At 34.0% G+C, this 14,818-nt stretch overlaps 1 protein-coding gene across 1 annotated transcript in view; it reads right to left on the bottom strand.

The window, feature by feature from the left end:
- ATRNL1 (attractin like 1) overlaps positions 1-14,818 on the bottom strand; it is a 406,499-nt gene that overhangs the window by 316,618 nt on the left and 75,063 nt on the right. Inside the window, exons 13-16 of the mRNA XM_026050694.1 lie at positions 13,393-13,601; positions 10,969-11,087; positions 7,867-7,999; positions 6,708-6,889 (exon numbers count right to left, since the gene is read on the bottom strand). Of these exons, the coding sequence (XP_025906479.1) occupies positions 6,708-6,889; positions 7,867-7,999; positions 10,969-11,087; positions 13,393-13,601 (643 nt within the window). The remainder of the gene's footprint in view (positions 1-6,707; positions 6,890-7,866; positions 8,000-10,968; positions 11,088-13,392; positions 13,602-14,818) is intronic.

The raw sequence follows: 14,818 nt of genomic DNA, 5'->3' as shown, positions 1-14,818 counted from the left end.
TCTTGTTGTAAACAACAAAGCCACAACATGCTTCCACTCTATTAAAAAGCTGTCTGTTTTGTTCATCTGAAGTCAATTCTGATTAATATTGATTGATAAAGAGCTAGAAATCTTACAGAATGTGTATAATTAAATCATGCTTTTTCCAGTGCCTGCTGTACAGATTACTCACTATAAGCTGATATGGGTAATGTAAATATACCRTTTTGCAGCATCACATCACAGAAATCAAAGATCAGAATAAACAGGACAAGAATTCCAACCTCTAGAATCTATAAGCAATACTTATCAGCATACACTGGCAACTGAGACACATAGGTAAGACTCAGGCAGGTCCACAATTCCAATGCTAGTAAATATGTATTGGATACATTACTTTTAATTTAAAACTACAAACAATCAGTTTAGCAATTAAAATAATGGCATTCAATAGTTTTAATACAGTAGCCATCACAATCCTTGATGTCTTTGCTTGTCTAATACTTAGCAATGAGTGCTATTAATAAGTAATGAGAAAGTTTTCATTTTCCTTATACAACAGACTAACCATTTACTTTGAATCTTTTAACCAAGATTCACAACTGTATCTAGGGAATGATTTTCCATTTATGTCTCTAAAATTTATATCTTTAAAATACCATTAGCATTTTAAAAAATGATTTACCATTATTTTCAACATCAGTGTTGCACATTTGCTCTATTGTTGTAGAAACATAAAGAGCTAAATGCTATACTTCAACTACCTTGTGATACATCCACAAAAAGTCTCCAAAACAAATGATAGCTTTGTGACTATATAATACAGATAATTATTCTTCATCGGCTTTAGAAACGATTTCAATTACATTACAGATTTCTATGTGAAATGAAGTAGTTTATAAAATTTTGCCTTAATTAATTTCCCTTCATGTGGGAAAAGGAAAAGATAGGGAGGAAGCAGTGGCCCATGGGAACAAATATGAATTGTAATTGCTTTTCTATTTTTATACAATACATATAAGCAAGAATTTCTTTAAAAGTGATTGCAGGATGTAGGTGCTTTTACTTCTTGTTTTTGTATTTGAGATTTTTTCTGGAATACTGTCATTATGTTCTGAGAAATAGTATCTACTTTCAATTTTTTCACCAGAAATTTCTAGAAAATAAAGCTCCAACATATAAACATGAAAATTCTGAATATGTATACAATTCAAAGCAAAATCATATCAACAACAACCCGTCTTTCCCCAATAATATTCTACCAAGTATTTTCAGTTAAATAGAAGATAAGAAAATATGCAAAAATTATCCATTATCCTAACACAACACAACATGCAGCACGTGCTCTCGCCTGACTCAAGGAAGCTCTTAATGGATCTTACTAGACATTAACCTTGTTTGCCCAAGTTGGATCAATGCAGTCAAACATTTTTTTAAGAATTATTCCATAGCTTTATTTCATCCACTRTATAATCTCAGACTACAACATTCAACAGAATATGTTTCTTCTCTCCCCTCTTTCTTTTTAGGCCAGTATTTAAAACATTGRGCTAGCTTTGGAAGCTATACACTTGAAAATCCAGCTGGTCAAGATTTAACCATTTTATGTACAGTAATCATTTTTACCACTGCTAAAAGGGTTTTTGCCAATTTCTTAAGTGAAAAATCCACCTTAATGGATTTAGGATCCACCTAAAATCATAGACAAGYTGCTGGAGAGCAGAACATGTGCCATTCCATATGCAGTTATATCTATAGTCCTATTAGGCTAAAAACTTGCCTTATATTTAGCTACTATAGGCATTTATTAAACACTTATGACCAATAACTTCTAAAAAGTGCTCTTATCTTATTCTACGGCATCATATTTTATTTTTCTTTTAAGCAATAATAATTACCTTCTAAGTAGTACAGTTCCAGTAGTAATGGAATTGCACTTAGAGAGGAAGATTGTGTAACCTTAACTACAAAGCTGATACTTGGTGTTAATTCCAATATTTATTCATGGAAAGTTTAATTGGGCTAAGTTGTTCTGAGATCTACAGTGAATATTATCATTTATTGTTATGGCACATTTTTCAGATACTACACAGATGCCTCAGCACAAATTTAATGAGGATCCAATAATTTGCAGATGATTGAAGTGAGCAAGTTTACCCTTTCTGAATAGCCAGTTACTACTGATGCTCATAATTCTCCTCTGTTTGATAACTATGCAATTTATTGAAGAATCATGTATCTTTTTTCAGAAATTTATCCCTGCATTTGCTTAAATACTCTTCTGCCTCATTTTCTGGTGTGTTAGTCACAATAATATCTTATCAACAAATATCAATGAACTTTTAAAGACCCATTTAAACACCATGTTTTCTAGGAAAATAGCTGTCTAAGGTAAAAACATGTGACTGAATCTTGAAAATCTCTCGCCCCTGTGTCTTTACACCTCTATACCATACTTTTACGAGAGGCTTTCAGATAGTGATGCAGAAGAGAAGCAAACTATCAGTGAAAAACTGCTTACTGAGAATAGCACTAGCTACATGAAGAGAAACCACCCTTTTCACATACTGACTCACAGATTGGTTGGTTCCATGCTCGATAACTACATATTTCATTTTTGTGATATATTTACACAGTGTAATGAATGATACATTATAAACAAGGGAAGGCAAGTTTCATTCTTGTAAATGCAACAGCATCTATAAGACACACCAAATGTAACTACTAATGGAGGTGTGAAGCATTACATCCTAACAACACTTARTTCTCCTACTGCTTTCATATTTCCCTGTTTCGGAGATGGATATGAAAAGTTATGTAAAACTGAACTATGGGGTWTTCAATTTCAATCTATAGAAAAGGATAATAACAATTATTCCTGTGGAGTTTCAGTTAGAATATCCTTGAAACTTCCTCTTTATAGAGGTCAGTCTTCTGGAAACCCGTTTTCTGCTCTGTGGCAGCTAAAGGAAGACTTAAAAACTGTAGCAAAGAGACTAATTCAAGAAAAAAAAAAGTCAGCTTCAGAACAACTAAACATGAGAACTTTAGATAAAAACGTCCAAACAAATTCTTTGCAATTAAAACATACAGTCCKCTGGGAAGACTTGGAGCTGACAATGGAGAATGGTGCCATGCAAAATTAGCTAATTAGCTACAACCACCACTAAAACATGCTAAACCTGGAAAAGAGTAAGTTGAAGGAGAAGCTGCAAGCAGTTTATATAATGAAACACATTGTTCAATTTTTTCTCATCTTTGTTTATGCTTACTACAACAAAATTAAATCTTCTCAGAATGTACTGCACTGTGGCAAGAAAATTTTTACTTGACGTTAAATCCCACAGTTGTGAGGATGCTCCCAAGAGAAGTAATTGCATTTATAAATGAGTATACCACATTTTAATATTAGTAGGAACTATCAATTAACCTTATATTGCAGAAACTATTAATTAACCTTATAGTGCTGCTGTTTTACCCTACACTGCAGAAAAACTCAAATCTTCCCTTTCATAATATTTTGCTTGCTCAGTCAAAGAAAAAATGTCAAGCTTTTTGCCTCAGTATAAGAATAGGCAGTCTATCCACTGTATTTATTTTCTCATTCACTAATAAATTTATTTTCAATGAAAAGTACAAATTAGACATTAAACTATTATTGATAATTTTAGAACATTTACACAAATTTATCAGTAACTTGACTGCACATCAGAAATGTATTAATTTAGTCCCTTTCTTTAGTATCAAATGAACAATCCCTGTACTTTTTAAAAGGAGATATTCTATTGATTCTCAATTTAATACTAGAATTATGAGAAAATATTGATGCACAGTAAGCTCTGATGGGGCTGCAGAGCCCGCAGCCATCTCTGCCTCCTGGATCATTCCAAAGCACTAGTGCTTCCTATTATTTGAAACCTGCTGAATAAATGGGCCTAAATTTGCCCTAGAACAAGGGCTTTGTATATTTTGAAATGATCTTCATTATGTGTATGAACACTAAAGACTTTCCTTCCAGGTTATGGTATGTATTCATACCATTTTAATGGTCTGTAATCTATACAGCAGTTGTCAAAGGTAGTTTTTTTTTTTTTTCCTTTTCTCAGTAGAAGAATATCAAATAAAGTGTAGACAAAAATAGATCCATATTCTTTTTTTCCAAATATGACTTTGACACATCCACTAATCCTAAAACCTTTTCTTCCTCATAAAAAAATGTAAAGCCTTTGATATTAATAACAGAAATGGAACTCCAGCATAGATATTTCAGATTAGGGCACAGTTTTCACCTTACAGCTTCTCTGACTACGTTTGTGAACTCCACAACACTATCTGTAACAAAAACATGCTATCTAAAATGAAATCTCACCTCCTAAATCATTACGACTGCAGTTTGAGAGGAAAAGTTAGACAAAAGAAAAGAGATTCTGATAACTCCATGATCATTTAATCCAAGATATATCTTTAAAGATACATTTGTCTACCATTGTATAAACTGTATGTGGAATACCTCAAATTTATATCCTTACACTGTCTCAGGCCATACTTCATTTAAATAAAAACATGCTAATCAGGATGTCACCTTCTAGAAGTTCTAAGCCTTGAAACACAGCACAAGTCTAGCTCACAAATAGTAAAAACCTATTTCTCATCTACATCTCAGTCTCATCTATCAGAACCTATTAGTTCAGGGCCTCCTGTGAAATATTTTAAACAGAGGTCAGGAGGAAAAAAATAAGTAAATAAAGTGAGGCTGCCACCCCAATAGCTGCCTATAATGGTTTCTTATTCTACTAAGACACGCTGCCTGCGTGGACACTGCAGGGTTTGATGCCTTTGGAACAGGCCTCCCTCTCTGGGATACAGTCTGATGTGAGTAACGTTTGCAGCAACCTAAACACCTCAGGAAGCAAACTCTAACCACTTAGCTCTTAAACTGAAGCTACCTACCTAAAACCAACTCGCAAATACATCCCCTCAGCAGAGCATGTTGCAATCATTTAATTCCAAGGTGGCTGAGACCCAGACAGGGATGACACAGTAATGGAGACTTTAGAGGTACAGAGATTAAATCTGTCTCACATTGATTTAAGCATTGTGTAGCAGAAATAGGAGGCTGAGGGAGAACCCTACAATCCACTACCGATTTCTATATAAGGAACAAAAAATATCAATTACAGGAGTTGATATAATTCAAGTCAAGGTTTTTTGTGTTCATCATCCATCTGACTGAAAGTAGGTTTTTTTAAAAAAATATGACCTCTAGTTAAGAGATATCCATCCACAGGAGAAATGAACTGTGTCTATTTTAAACATAGATACACCCATAGACACACACAAATATGTATGCGTACACATATGCACACCAGCAGGTAGGCATTCTGATGAAACACAAATAACATTAAATAAATAGAAAAGTCTGTAGTAGAAATGGGAAAAAATCAACTGGGAAAACTGCCCGAGACTCCAAAAGACTTTAAGTTTCCTCAAAACAGTTCCCAATCTCTCAAGATCCACTCCTATCTACTCACGAGACACCGCAGCCACAAGTAACATCTGTTGTTGATGATCACACCAAAGGCAGCAGACAGACCTTACAAGTGCAGTGTGGACACACAGCTCTCAGCCAGGAACTACCATTACCACCACCAGCTTTAAAACTAGGAAAGATTTTCTTTAAGATACTGTACAAAACTCTGAGRTACACATAATATTTTTAATAATTTGCCCCATAGGTGATAGTGGAGAGCATCTATTACACTAGTGATAAAAACACTGCTCAGTTCTGGAGATTCTTGATCTGCTATGTTAATGACAATGGGCTTTACGCTTTTGCAGGAAGCTGAGTTTAGCCCATTTAGTTCTCTCTTTGGTTTTGTTTTGGCTTTTGTTGCTTGTTTTGGGCTTTTTTAGGAGGGTGAGGGGGACATTTGTTAGTTTTAATCTACAATCATATCACTGATAGCAAGGTCCACATCTCATTTCTAGATACTACCAACGAGAAAAAAAAAAAAGCATTTCCATTACACAGCTACAACTCCAACAAGGATTCCTCACAAAAACTCAATGCATTTTGGTTTTTTACTACTACATCTGTAGAACGAGTACAGGCAGTTCCAATTTAAAAGGAACAATATAAAACAGATCAGATTAGATCAGTAATCAACTCTATTTTCTTCAGATTAGATGAGTTCAGCAGCCAAAAACAATCCTTTGAGCAGTTTAACATTCACTGATGTGGAAAGCAAGGAAATCGTTTTTTATTACAGTGAAAATAATTTTATTTTGTTTTCATTTCTGCTGCAACAGTATGTGGGAAAAGAACTGGCATTTCCACAATCAGTCTTCCAGACATCCTTTTATTTCTTGAAAGCAAAACGCAAACACAAACCTGTAACAGTTAAGTCAGGAGGRAGAAGCATTTGAGAAATACTGTTTTATTAGGCTTCTATAGGAGGTTTCTGATATACCCTACACAGCACCAATACCACAGACATTTGGCAGAACACTATTCTCATTTTAAAGTCTTCATGAATGTTTTTCTCATGAATGTATTTTTTCGTCTTCATGAACGTATTCATCAATGTATTTTTAAGTCTTCATGAACACATTTAATTTTCCTCTTTATATTTGGACAAACCCTTAAAACTTGCTCATTTGCAAGTTTGCTAGTTTGCTCAAACACAAGTTTCATTCACATGAGCAGGAACTGCAGTTATTAAAGTTACCTGAAGTGTATACTTCTGTATTTCATCCAGAACAAATTCCACTTCTTTTGAGGTTGTTAATGAGGCAAGATTCCCACTTAAATTGTAGCAGTAGAGTTTGGCATTGTCATARCTTTCACGACTAGAATTTATGCGCAGGCAGGCATCTCCGATATGACTCCATCCTTCCCCGCACAGATGAGCTAGTATTAAAAAAGAATATAATTAAAATTGATTTAAAGGATTCAAAAACTTAAAAGATAGTCAGGATTTCATTTCTATCAGATAATAATTCAAAATATATCCCAATATTCAATTTTCTTTTTCATATCTCCTAAATATTTTAAAATGCCAAGTAATGTAACTTTGAGTGATTTAATTATAGCAGATGTTTTACGTAAAGAAATAAAGAAATCATTTTAACTAAACATTTTATAAATTTCAAATTTGAAAATAAATTTGCTAGAATTAAAAGATGACAAATATATCTTATCTTTGCTTTTTCATATGTTAGTCTATCTATAATAAACATTACCTTGATAGGAAATCCTGATAATTAAATATTTTAGGAAACGTTTTCTCTTCAAAATATTTCAGAATCAGTCGGATGCAGATAACTATTAACTATCAAGAGACTAAMTAATGTACAGGCATTATTTTTCTCAGAGATTGTACAAAGGCCATTTAAAACTATATAAAGTTTATGTAAGCTATTTAATGAATAATTTCTACAAAAAAAATCACAGAAACTATTTGTAGACTAGACAGGTAGTTGTGTCATAAAAGCAATTTCTGTTCAATAACATTTGAACAAGAAGAAMAGAGAGGGGCACTTCAGGTATCTAACTGCATATATGTAGTTACCAATATGAATTGCATTTACCAATATGAAATACAGAAATACATTATGGCAAAATATTAGCATTCACCTTCTAAAAAATATTTTAATTCGTATTTTAATATTCATTGCTTTCATTGTATTAATAACATTAGGCAATTTAGAAATCAGACCTCGGGTCCTATCTGCACAGCAAGCCCCAAGTGCAGCTATTTCAGTGGAGAACCCCAGAAGCCCAACGAGCACAAGCGACACAGCCAGGGAACRCGCAGCCATCAAGGAGTCCAACGGCTCTGGTCGCTCAGAGGGAGGAGAAGCAGAGTGCCCATGCCGAGGCCTTACCGGGTAGCGCCTGGCACTCCTGCTGCCGCTGGTCCCACTGGCAGTTCAGGTGCAGGGAGCAGCTCTTACAGCTGGTCAGTTTATTGCAGATCTGCTCATTTCTCACATGGCATTTGGTGTAGTTTTTCACCGACTATGGAAACAAAGCAGACAGAGGGGCATATTACATGTCACACTGCCAGCAGCCCAGCAGCCAAARCTGAAATAAGCATTTTCCCCAGAAAATCAGAGCCATCTAGAAATTGGGTCTAACTTAAGGTCCTTGTCTAGGTGTCCTTTTCAGTTGGTGGAGACCACAAAAGGCATCTGTAGGGGACTGCTCATCCCATTGGTCTCACACTTTGAATAACTGTTGGAACAAACATCACTCCAAAGATGTCACTTCTTGCTATTGAGCATAGGACGAGCTTAACAACTAAAGTAAACCTCTACTTCCTATATGGTTCAAAGATAGGCTCTCATCAAATTATTTCATTCCCCAGTTGTTTGAAGCAAAGAAAACTTTGCAAAACAATCAAAAAGATTATAGAAAGCAGAGCAAGTAGCAAGCTTAAAATAACTACACTTACACTTTATTGACAGAAAGTGCAAGATAATGTGCTCTATTGTTTGAGCTGAGTTAAGTTAAACAAGCAAAAATTGAAGATACAGATAAGYGATTATAAAACACAACAAATCCTATTTCAAAAATTCCAGTCACTTTGAAGTTTTATCCACAAACTTGTATGTAAGGTACTTGGTTTAAAGGCAGAAGATCTGCAGGTACCATTTTGGCAAGCCATGACATAGCCAATTTCAATTTCATATTTYTTTTATGACAGAAAATACATTTTGTCAATTTATTTTAGTAACTAGTATTTCTTCAGATTTCATTTACGTAACTAACAGTGCCATCCCATAAATTAAAATCATCTACCTGCCAAAGATCTCTATACAAATATTTTCTCTCCTTAATAACAGCGCTGAGTAGCACAAAAGGAGAGAACTTAGGTAGCATATGTACGATTTACTCAACAATTTTAGTTCCTTTCCTCCTAGTATATATCATCTTCCGGAACACTACAAATCACATTTAAAGGGGCAATATGATAATAAGCTAACACAGTTGCTAATATTGGAATTATGATGATAGTGCATCAACTTACTGCAAATGATAGGGAAAAGAGCCAAACTCTTTTTATATAGTGGGTTTTTTTTTTTTTTTTTTTTCCTTTTCTTTTTGGGAAGTCCTGAAATGCAATTGTTAAAATGAATTTTCAATCTCAGACAGGACCAGCTTCATTACTGCTGGAGAACACTGCTGTTCAGGGGCCTGTTTGCTGCCTTTATTCGACCAGATGCTCATCAGTGATCATATTATAAAAGGCATCCACTCTTTTTCTGGTCTATAAGAAAGTAAAGTACTCTTTACTTACTGCAAAGAGAAACAGAGGCTGTTCTAGGAGAAAGTGTCTACACAAGTGTATGAAACAGCGCCAAAGGAAATATTGTCCACATAGACATCCTGTTCCTTTACAATAAATATATGCAAACAGTAACGCATACAAAACCTCTGGCACAACTCCCCATTTACTTACACTCAGTCACAATGGTTATTCACAAAACTGCCTGAGAGATGCTGTACAATGAATTTTAGATTACAAGTAAGCACCATCTGCTCATTTTCAATACCTCAAACAATATACCCTGTTAACACATCATTATCACAATGTCAAAATCCTTAAGCATCCTGATTGTTTTGAAAAGTGATTTATTTCACAGCAACATTACATACAGATTGCAATTTTCAAACTAAACTAAAATATTTGTTCTATTACTTACTGATCACAAATCCCATGTTATTTAATATTTAAAATAAAATTCACTAGTACTAGTGACTATTCTATAATAGTTTTCTGTTGTATTCCCTTATTCCCTGCACTTATTTCCCTTAAATCCAACATGAACATTGCTTCCCTGAAAATCTCATTAGTCCAATGTAAATGTGAATCCAATAGGTAACTCATATTAACACAACACTAAGGTTATAACTAGCAAAGCTGAAACATGATAGACCATCTGTTCCTCAAGTCTTCTATTGCTGTAGGATACTTATAATATTTACACATAAAAGTGTGAGTAGATTATGTTACATAGAAGATTTCTGACTTACATCTATCACTTTCATTTTCCAGTTCTGATCCTGATACGGGATACAGACAGACTTAGAACCACAGTGATTTTTTTTATATATCGATTGTAGGATGAAAGTACTTGTCTTTCTTAGCATTTCAGGAATTAGTATTAAATACTTTACTCTCCTCTTTCTAGATTTTTTCTAAAATACTATGTGGTTTGTACTCTAGCCCCTCTTTCATATCTATAGAACTGTATAATCCATCAAAACTGTGAGCTCAAAACTTACAAAATTATGTAAGCTACATCCTTTTCTATTTGTTTTTGCCAAAGAAATATTGAAAAATACTTTGACTGGAAACCTAGTTTACCTCTTTCCTATCAAGAGTATTTATCTGTGTGGTGAGAGTCAGGCCAATAAAGAGAATGACTTTTGCTTTTCCTCCTTTTAAAGTATTTTTAAAGTATTTTTAATTGTAGAGTCAATAAAGATGTTCATAAAATACAAGATTGTAAAAAAAACTTCTCAGGAGACAGTTCTAAGTTCCTTAGATTTTAATATTCATTATAAATACATTTACCTTTACCAAATAATAGTGGAAACTATAGTTTTGCTCTTTAGAAGACAAAATACTCTGAGGTTTCAAATGCTATTAGTCTTAATTGTTGTGGGCCAACTCTTACACTCAGTCAGGCACCACAACATGGCAAATTTATGGTAAACCTGCCTAGGGATGATAATTGGAGTGCTGTAGTAATAATCCCTGAAACCCACAGATTTATGAATAACAGCTATATCAGGATCTCTGACCTTTTAAACAAAAAAGCTTACATTATATTACTACCTTTATGCTTAGGTTCAAAACAAATCACTATTGAAGTGTGCTGGAAGTGCACCTCCTTTTCATTTGGTGCCAAAGGCATCTGTTTTACCAACAAAAATACTCACAAGATTAATACTACATCCACAGATCTACGGAGACTCACCATGCTGCAGTTACTGTTTGCTGAAATGCACTTCTTGTCATCACACCACTGGCATCCATTTGTATTAGCAGTGCAGCTCGCACAGTCTGCATACCTGTAACATCTGTCATCTGCAGCAGCTGCAATATGAATGGAAGTCAAAAAGAAACATCACACTGAAGGAGAAAACCACATTTTCGTGGGTTTGGATGCCTTCTCAGAATATTTTCTCTCTCAACTTAGTAGAAACTGTGGACATCAAAAAGCCTGGTATTGTAGAAAATCAATTGCATTCACTTAACATTATTCAACTAAAGAAATACTCTCTGGTTTGCAATATACAGACATATTTAAGATGGTGCACAGGTTAACAGGTTAAGAATACTAGCCTCAAACTATCCTTTGCTCATCCCTTAAAAAAAAGGAAAGGAAAAAATCTTCAGATGCAAATTTCTGGAAAAAAAATAGATTATCATGCAAGATGGCACTRTTAATTTAAAGAGAAGTTAAAAAGAAGTTTGTTAGCAACACATATAAATATTTTAGCTCTAAATTAATCTATATATTTTTAAAGTTGTGTTTTTCCCATTCTATATGAAAAATCTTTGTTGAAAAGGGTTACTTTAGATACCTAATACAAATCTCAGGACTTGGACTATTCATATTACTTAAAATATTTCAGGAAAGATGTTTACTTCTATTAAATGGAGATTAAAAGAAAATGAAAAATCACTACAATCCTATATATGAGAATTCCTAACATTTCCTACATTGACTCCTCTTTTCAACTGTTGGGTCGTCTGGCTTCCTTGGTCCTGAGATAATTTTAAAGAGATTTAGTTGCCAGGGATCACTTCCCATCCAAGAATCGCCGTCTTCAAACCCACTAGAACTTGTGTTTGTGTTTTAATTCCAACTCTCAGTAGATTCTTGCATGATTCTCTCAACCAGCACAACCACTGAGTCAGGTAGTGTAAAAGAATACCCCAAACACTTGGCTTTAGACAGAATGTTACTACCAAATTTGGAGAGATCCAGCAAAGWGAAGTGGCTCAGTCCAGTTAGTTAAAGTTCTGGCAAACAACACACTATCATAGTTCGATTTTTATAGATCTTGCCTTTTCTACTGTGATCCCACTGCCACAGACATATTTTAGAATCTACTCTGTTCTATCTTGATTCAGTGTGTCTGTAGTTTGCTTTGTATTTTCCCTTAAAAAAAAAAAAAAAGAAAAAAACGGTACTATGCTTCAGCTCCTCTTATGAAGAACTGAAAAGCTCTAGATTCCAGATCTCTAAGCGTTGTAAAATTGTGCAAGAACAGTTTTGAAGAAAACAGTTTTACTCAGATAACATTGTTATAAAATCTACTGTTTCAACTTTTCAACTTTATATCCAGTTCAGAAACAAATCATGAAAAATATAATGGAAAAGTCAATTACGTGGAAGCATTTCTTAATAGTAGAGCTAATATTTTTAAAACAAACATTAAATATAGACTTGCAGCTTAATATAGTAGTTTATATGTTAACATACGGTCAAAGTTTGGTTAGCAATTATATACTTGGCTGCATGGAAAGATCACAAATATGTAGCAGATATATGTAGCAGTGCTGCATACTGTGCTCATGCRTGTGCGTAAGAACAGCACTTTTACAAGCAATCTATTTGTGACAAGTCAAAATATTTGAAATAGGTTGCAACTATTATTCATGATGACAAATTGCTGTTTCAATCAATACACAGCTATCACAATGCTAAGCAATTTCACAGGAGAAATTTTAACTGATTTTGACATGCTGCAGCCAAGTGCTTGTTTGCTTCAAGGTTTCCAGCTGTGAATGGACTGTATTTGTCCATACGTATCAAAGAGTATAAGTGACGTGCCTGAAGCAGTGATACTTCCCTGCATGTGGATATGACAGTGCTACACACCTGCTGTGCCAGAAACCATTTACAAAGTCCATCCATGTTCTGACTGATATTAAGATTTCTTTCAGAACAATGTGAAGATTTTTATTTATTCATTAACATCAAACAGGAAAAGATTGAGAAATAGAAAGTTTAATCATTTACAGTATTTCAAAGCTCATCCCTCTGTCCTTCAAACAGAGGCAAATTCCAAGTAAAGTCACTTTAAGTTTTGGCCCCACAAAGAAGTGATTTCTTCTCCTTAGATACTCTCTGTTTTCTGTGCCCTAGCATCTTAAACTCATGCTTTTTGCATCTACTTCTCTGTATTTAAAATTGAAAAAAATCAAGAGATTATTTTAAAAATCAAACCATTAGCCACTTGCACCAGATATTCCCAGAAAAGAACCATCTTAATACCCATTCATTGATTCCACTTGTTTTTGTCTTCTTATTCCTATATTGCATTGTAACATTTAAAACTCTAATCTTAAAGTTTAATGTAAAAACATTTGTACATGATAATATACGCACCTGCCTTTTTAGGACACTTTGCTCTAAGGATGTTATTAGCGTGGCCAGATTCCCAGGACTCGCAGTGTTTCTTGTTCCACAGACACCTTATCCCTGGACGAGCATTTTTACATAGCTCTTCATCTCTAAATGCTTCACAGTTCGGAGGCTTGTACACAAGGATGTCATTCAAAAGAACACTTGAAAACCCCCCAAATATATACATGGACCTGTTGGGGAAAAGCAAGTCAATACAGCTGTTATTGAACCTATAGAGAAACTTTCTTGAATTCTTTAACTGCCCTCGTRCACAACACTTGTGTTCATATTAAAATTATATTAAACACGCACATCTATATGAACACACACACAGAGATAACAACATAACAACTTCCTTTAGCTGTCTGATCATGACTGTTGAGTGATCCAATTTTTCAATGTACTCCCCCATGCTGAAGTTCTGTAAAAACTACAGTATATGTGTCTATATGTGTAACGAAGTGACACAGAAAATGTCTGAAAGTGAGAAAGAAAGGCTACCTAAGGAAAAAAACCTCATTTTTGAACAAAGCAATGCATACACATACAGCATAACTCAATGTAACTGAAATGCAACAACAATTGGCAAGTGGATAACATCAAAACCAGAAGACTACACTACAGACCTTCCCCTTATCTTGCTCTTCTCATTTACACTCGAGAACAAAATCAGTTTAAAAGAAGTTAAGAAAGAACCTGTGTATCTTTTACATCATATATTCATAAAATATAATTAATGCTACAAATACCAGTAGCAAAACCTCTGGAAAGTATATTATCTCATATTATATATTTTGTACATAAAAGTCTAGTAATAATACTATCAGACCTGAAAATTTGTATTTTCACCTTGAATCTAATTCATTCAAAATGACAGTTCTTGAATCCAGCATAGCTTAAATGTCTTAAGACTAAACAAAGCAGAATTTGCCAGAAAATTAGTAGCTGTTGGATCCTTTCATTCTAAGCACTTTTTTCTTAATGAAGTAATCTATTCATTGAAGATTTTGAAGCACTGTGTAAACAGCTGTAACTTACTGCCAATGTTTTAGTTAAAATCTGTTATTTGTAGCATTATATACCATCTCCATTACTTTTTACTTATACAATATTCATACATAGAAGATGTAGGTGCCTGAATATATTCAAATACTGATTAATAATGTAGAAGAGATGCAGAAATATGCACTGAGACACAGTCATTTATAGTACCATAGATGTCATATTAGGCTCTTCAGAAGTCAGTAAAATCTATGCAAACCACCTTTTTTTTTTTTTTTTTTTTTTTTATTTGTTTTCAGTTTCCCACACCTTTCATACATAGAAGATGTAGGTGCCTGAATATATTCAAATACTGATTAATAATGTAGAAGAGATGCAGAAATATGCACTGAGACACAGTCATTTA

The sequence above is a fragment of the Nothoprocta perdicaria genome, unplaced genomic scaffold, assembly GCF_003342845.1.
Source record: "Nothoprocta perdicaria isolate Ctin4 unplaced genomic scaffold, notPer1 scaffold_7, whole genome shotgun sequence".
NCBI classification, from domain to species: domain Eukaryota; kingdom Metazoa; phylum Chordata; class Aves; order Tinamiformes; family Tinamidae; genus Nothoprocta; species Nothoprocta perdicaria.
Note: the sequence above shows the minus strand (reverse complement) of the source record. Positions and strands in the feature narration are given on the sequence as shown.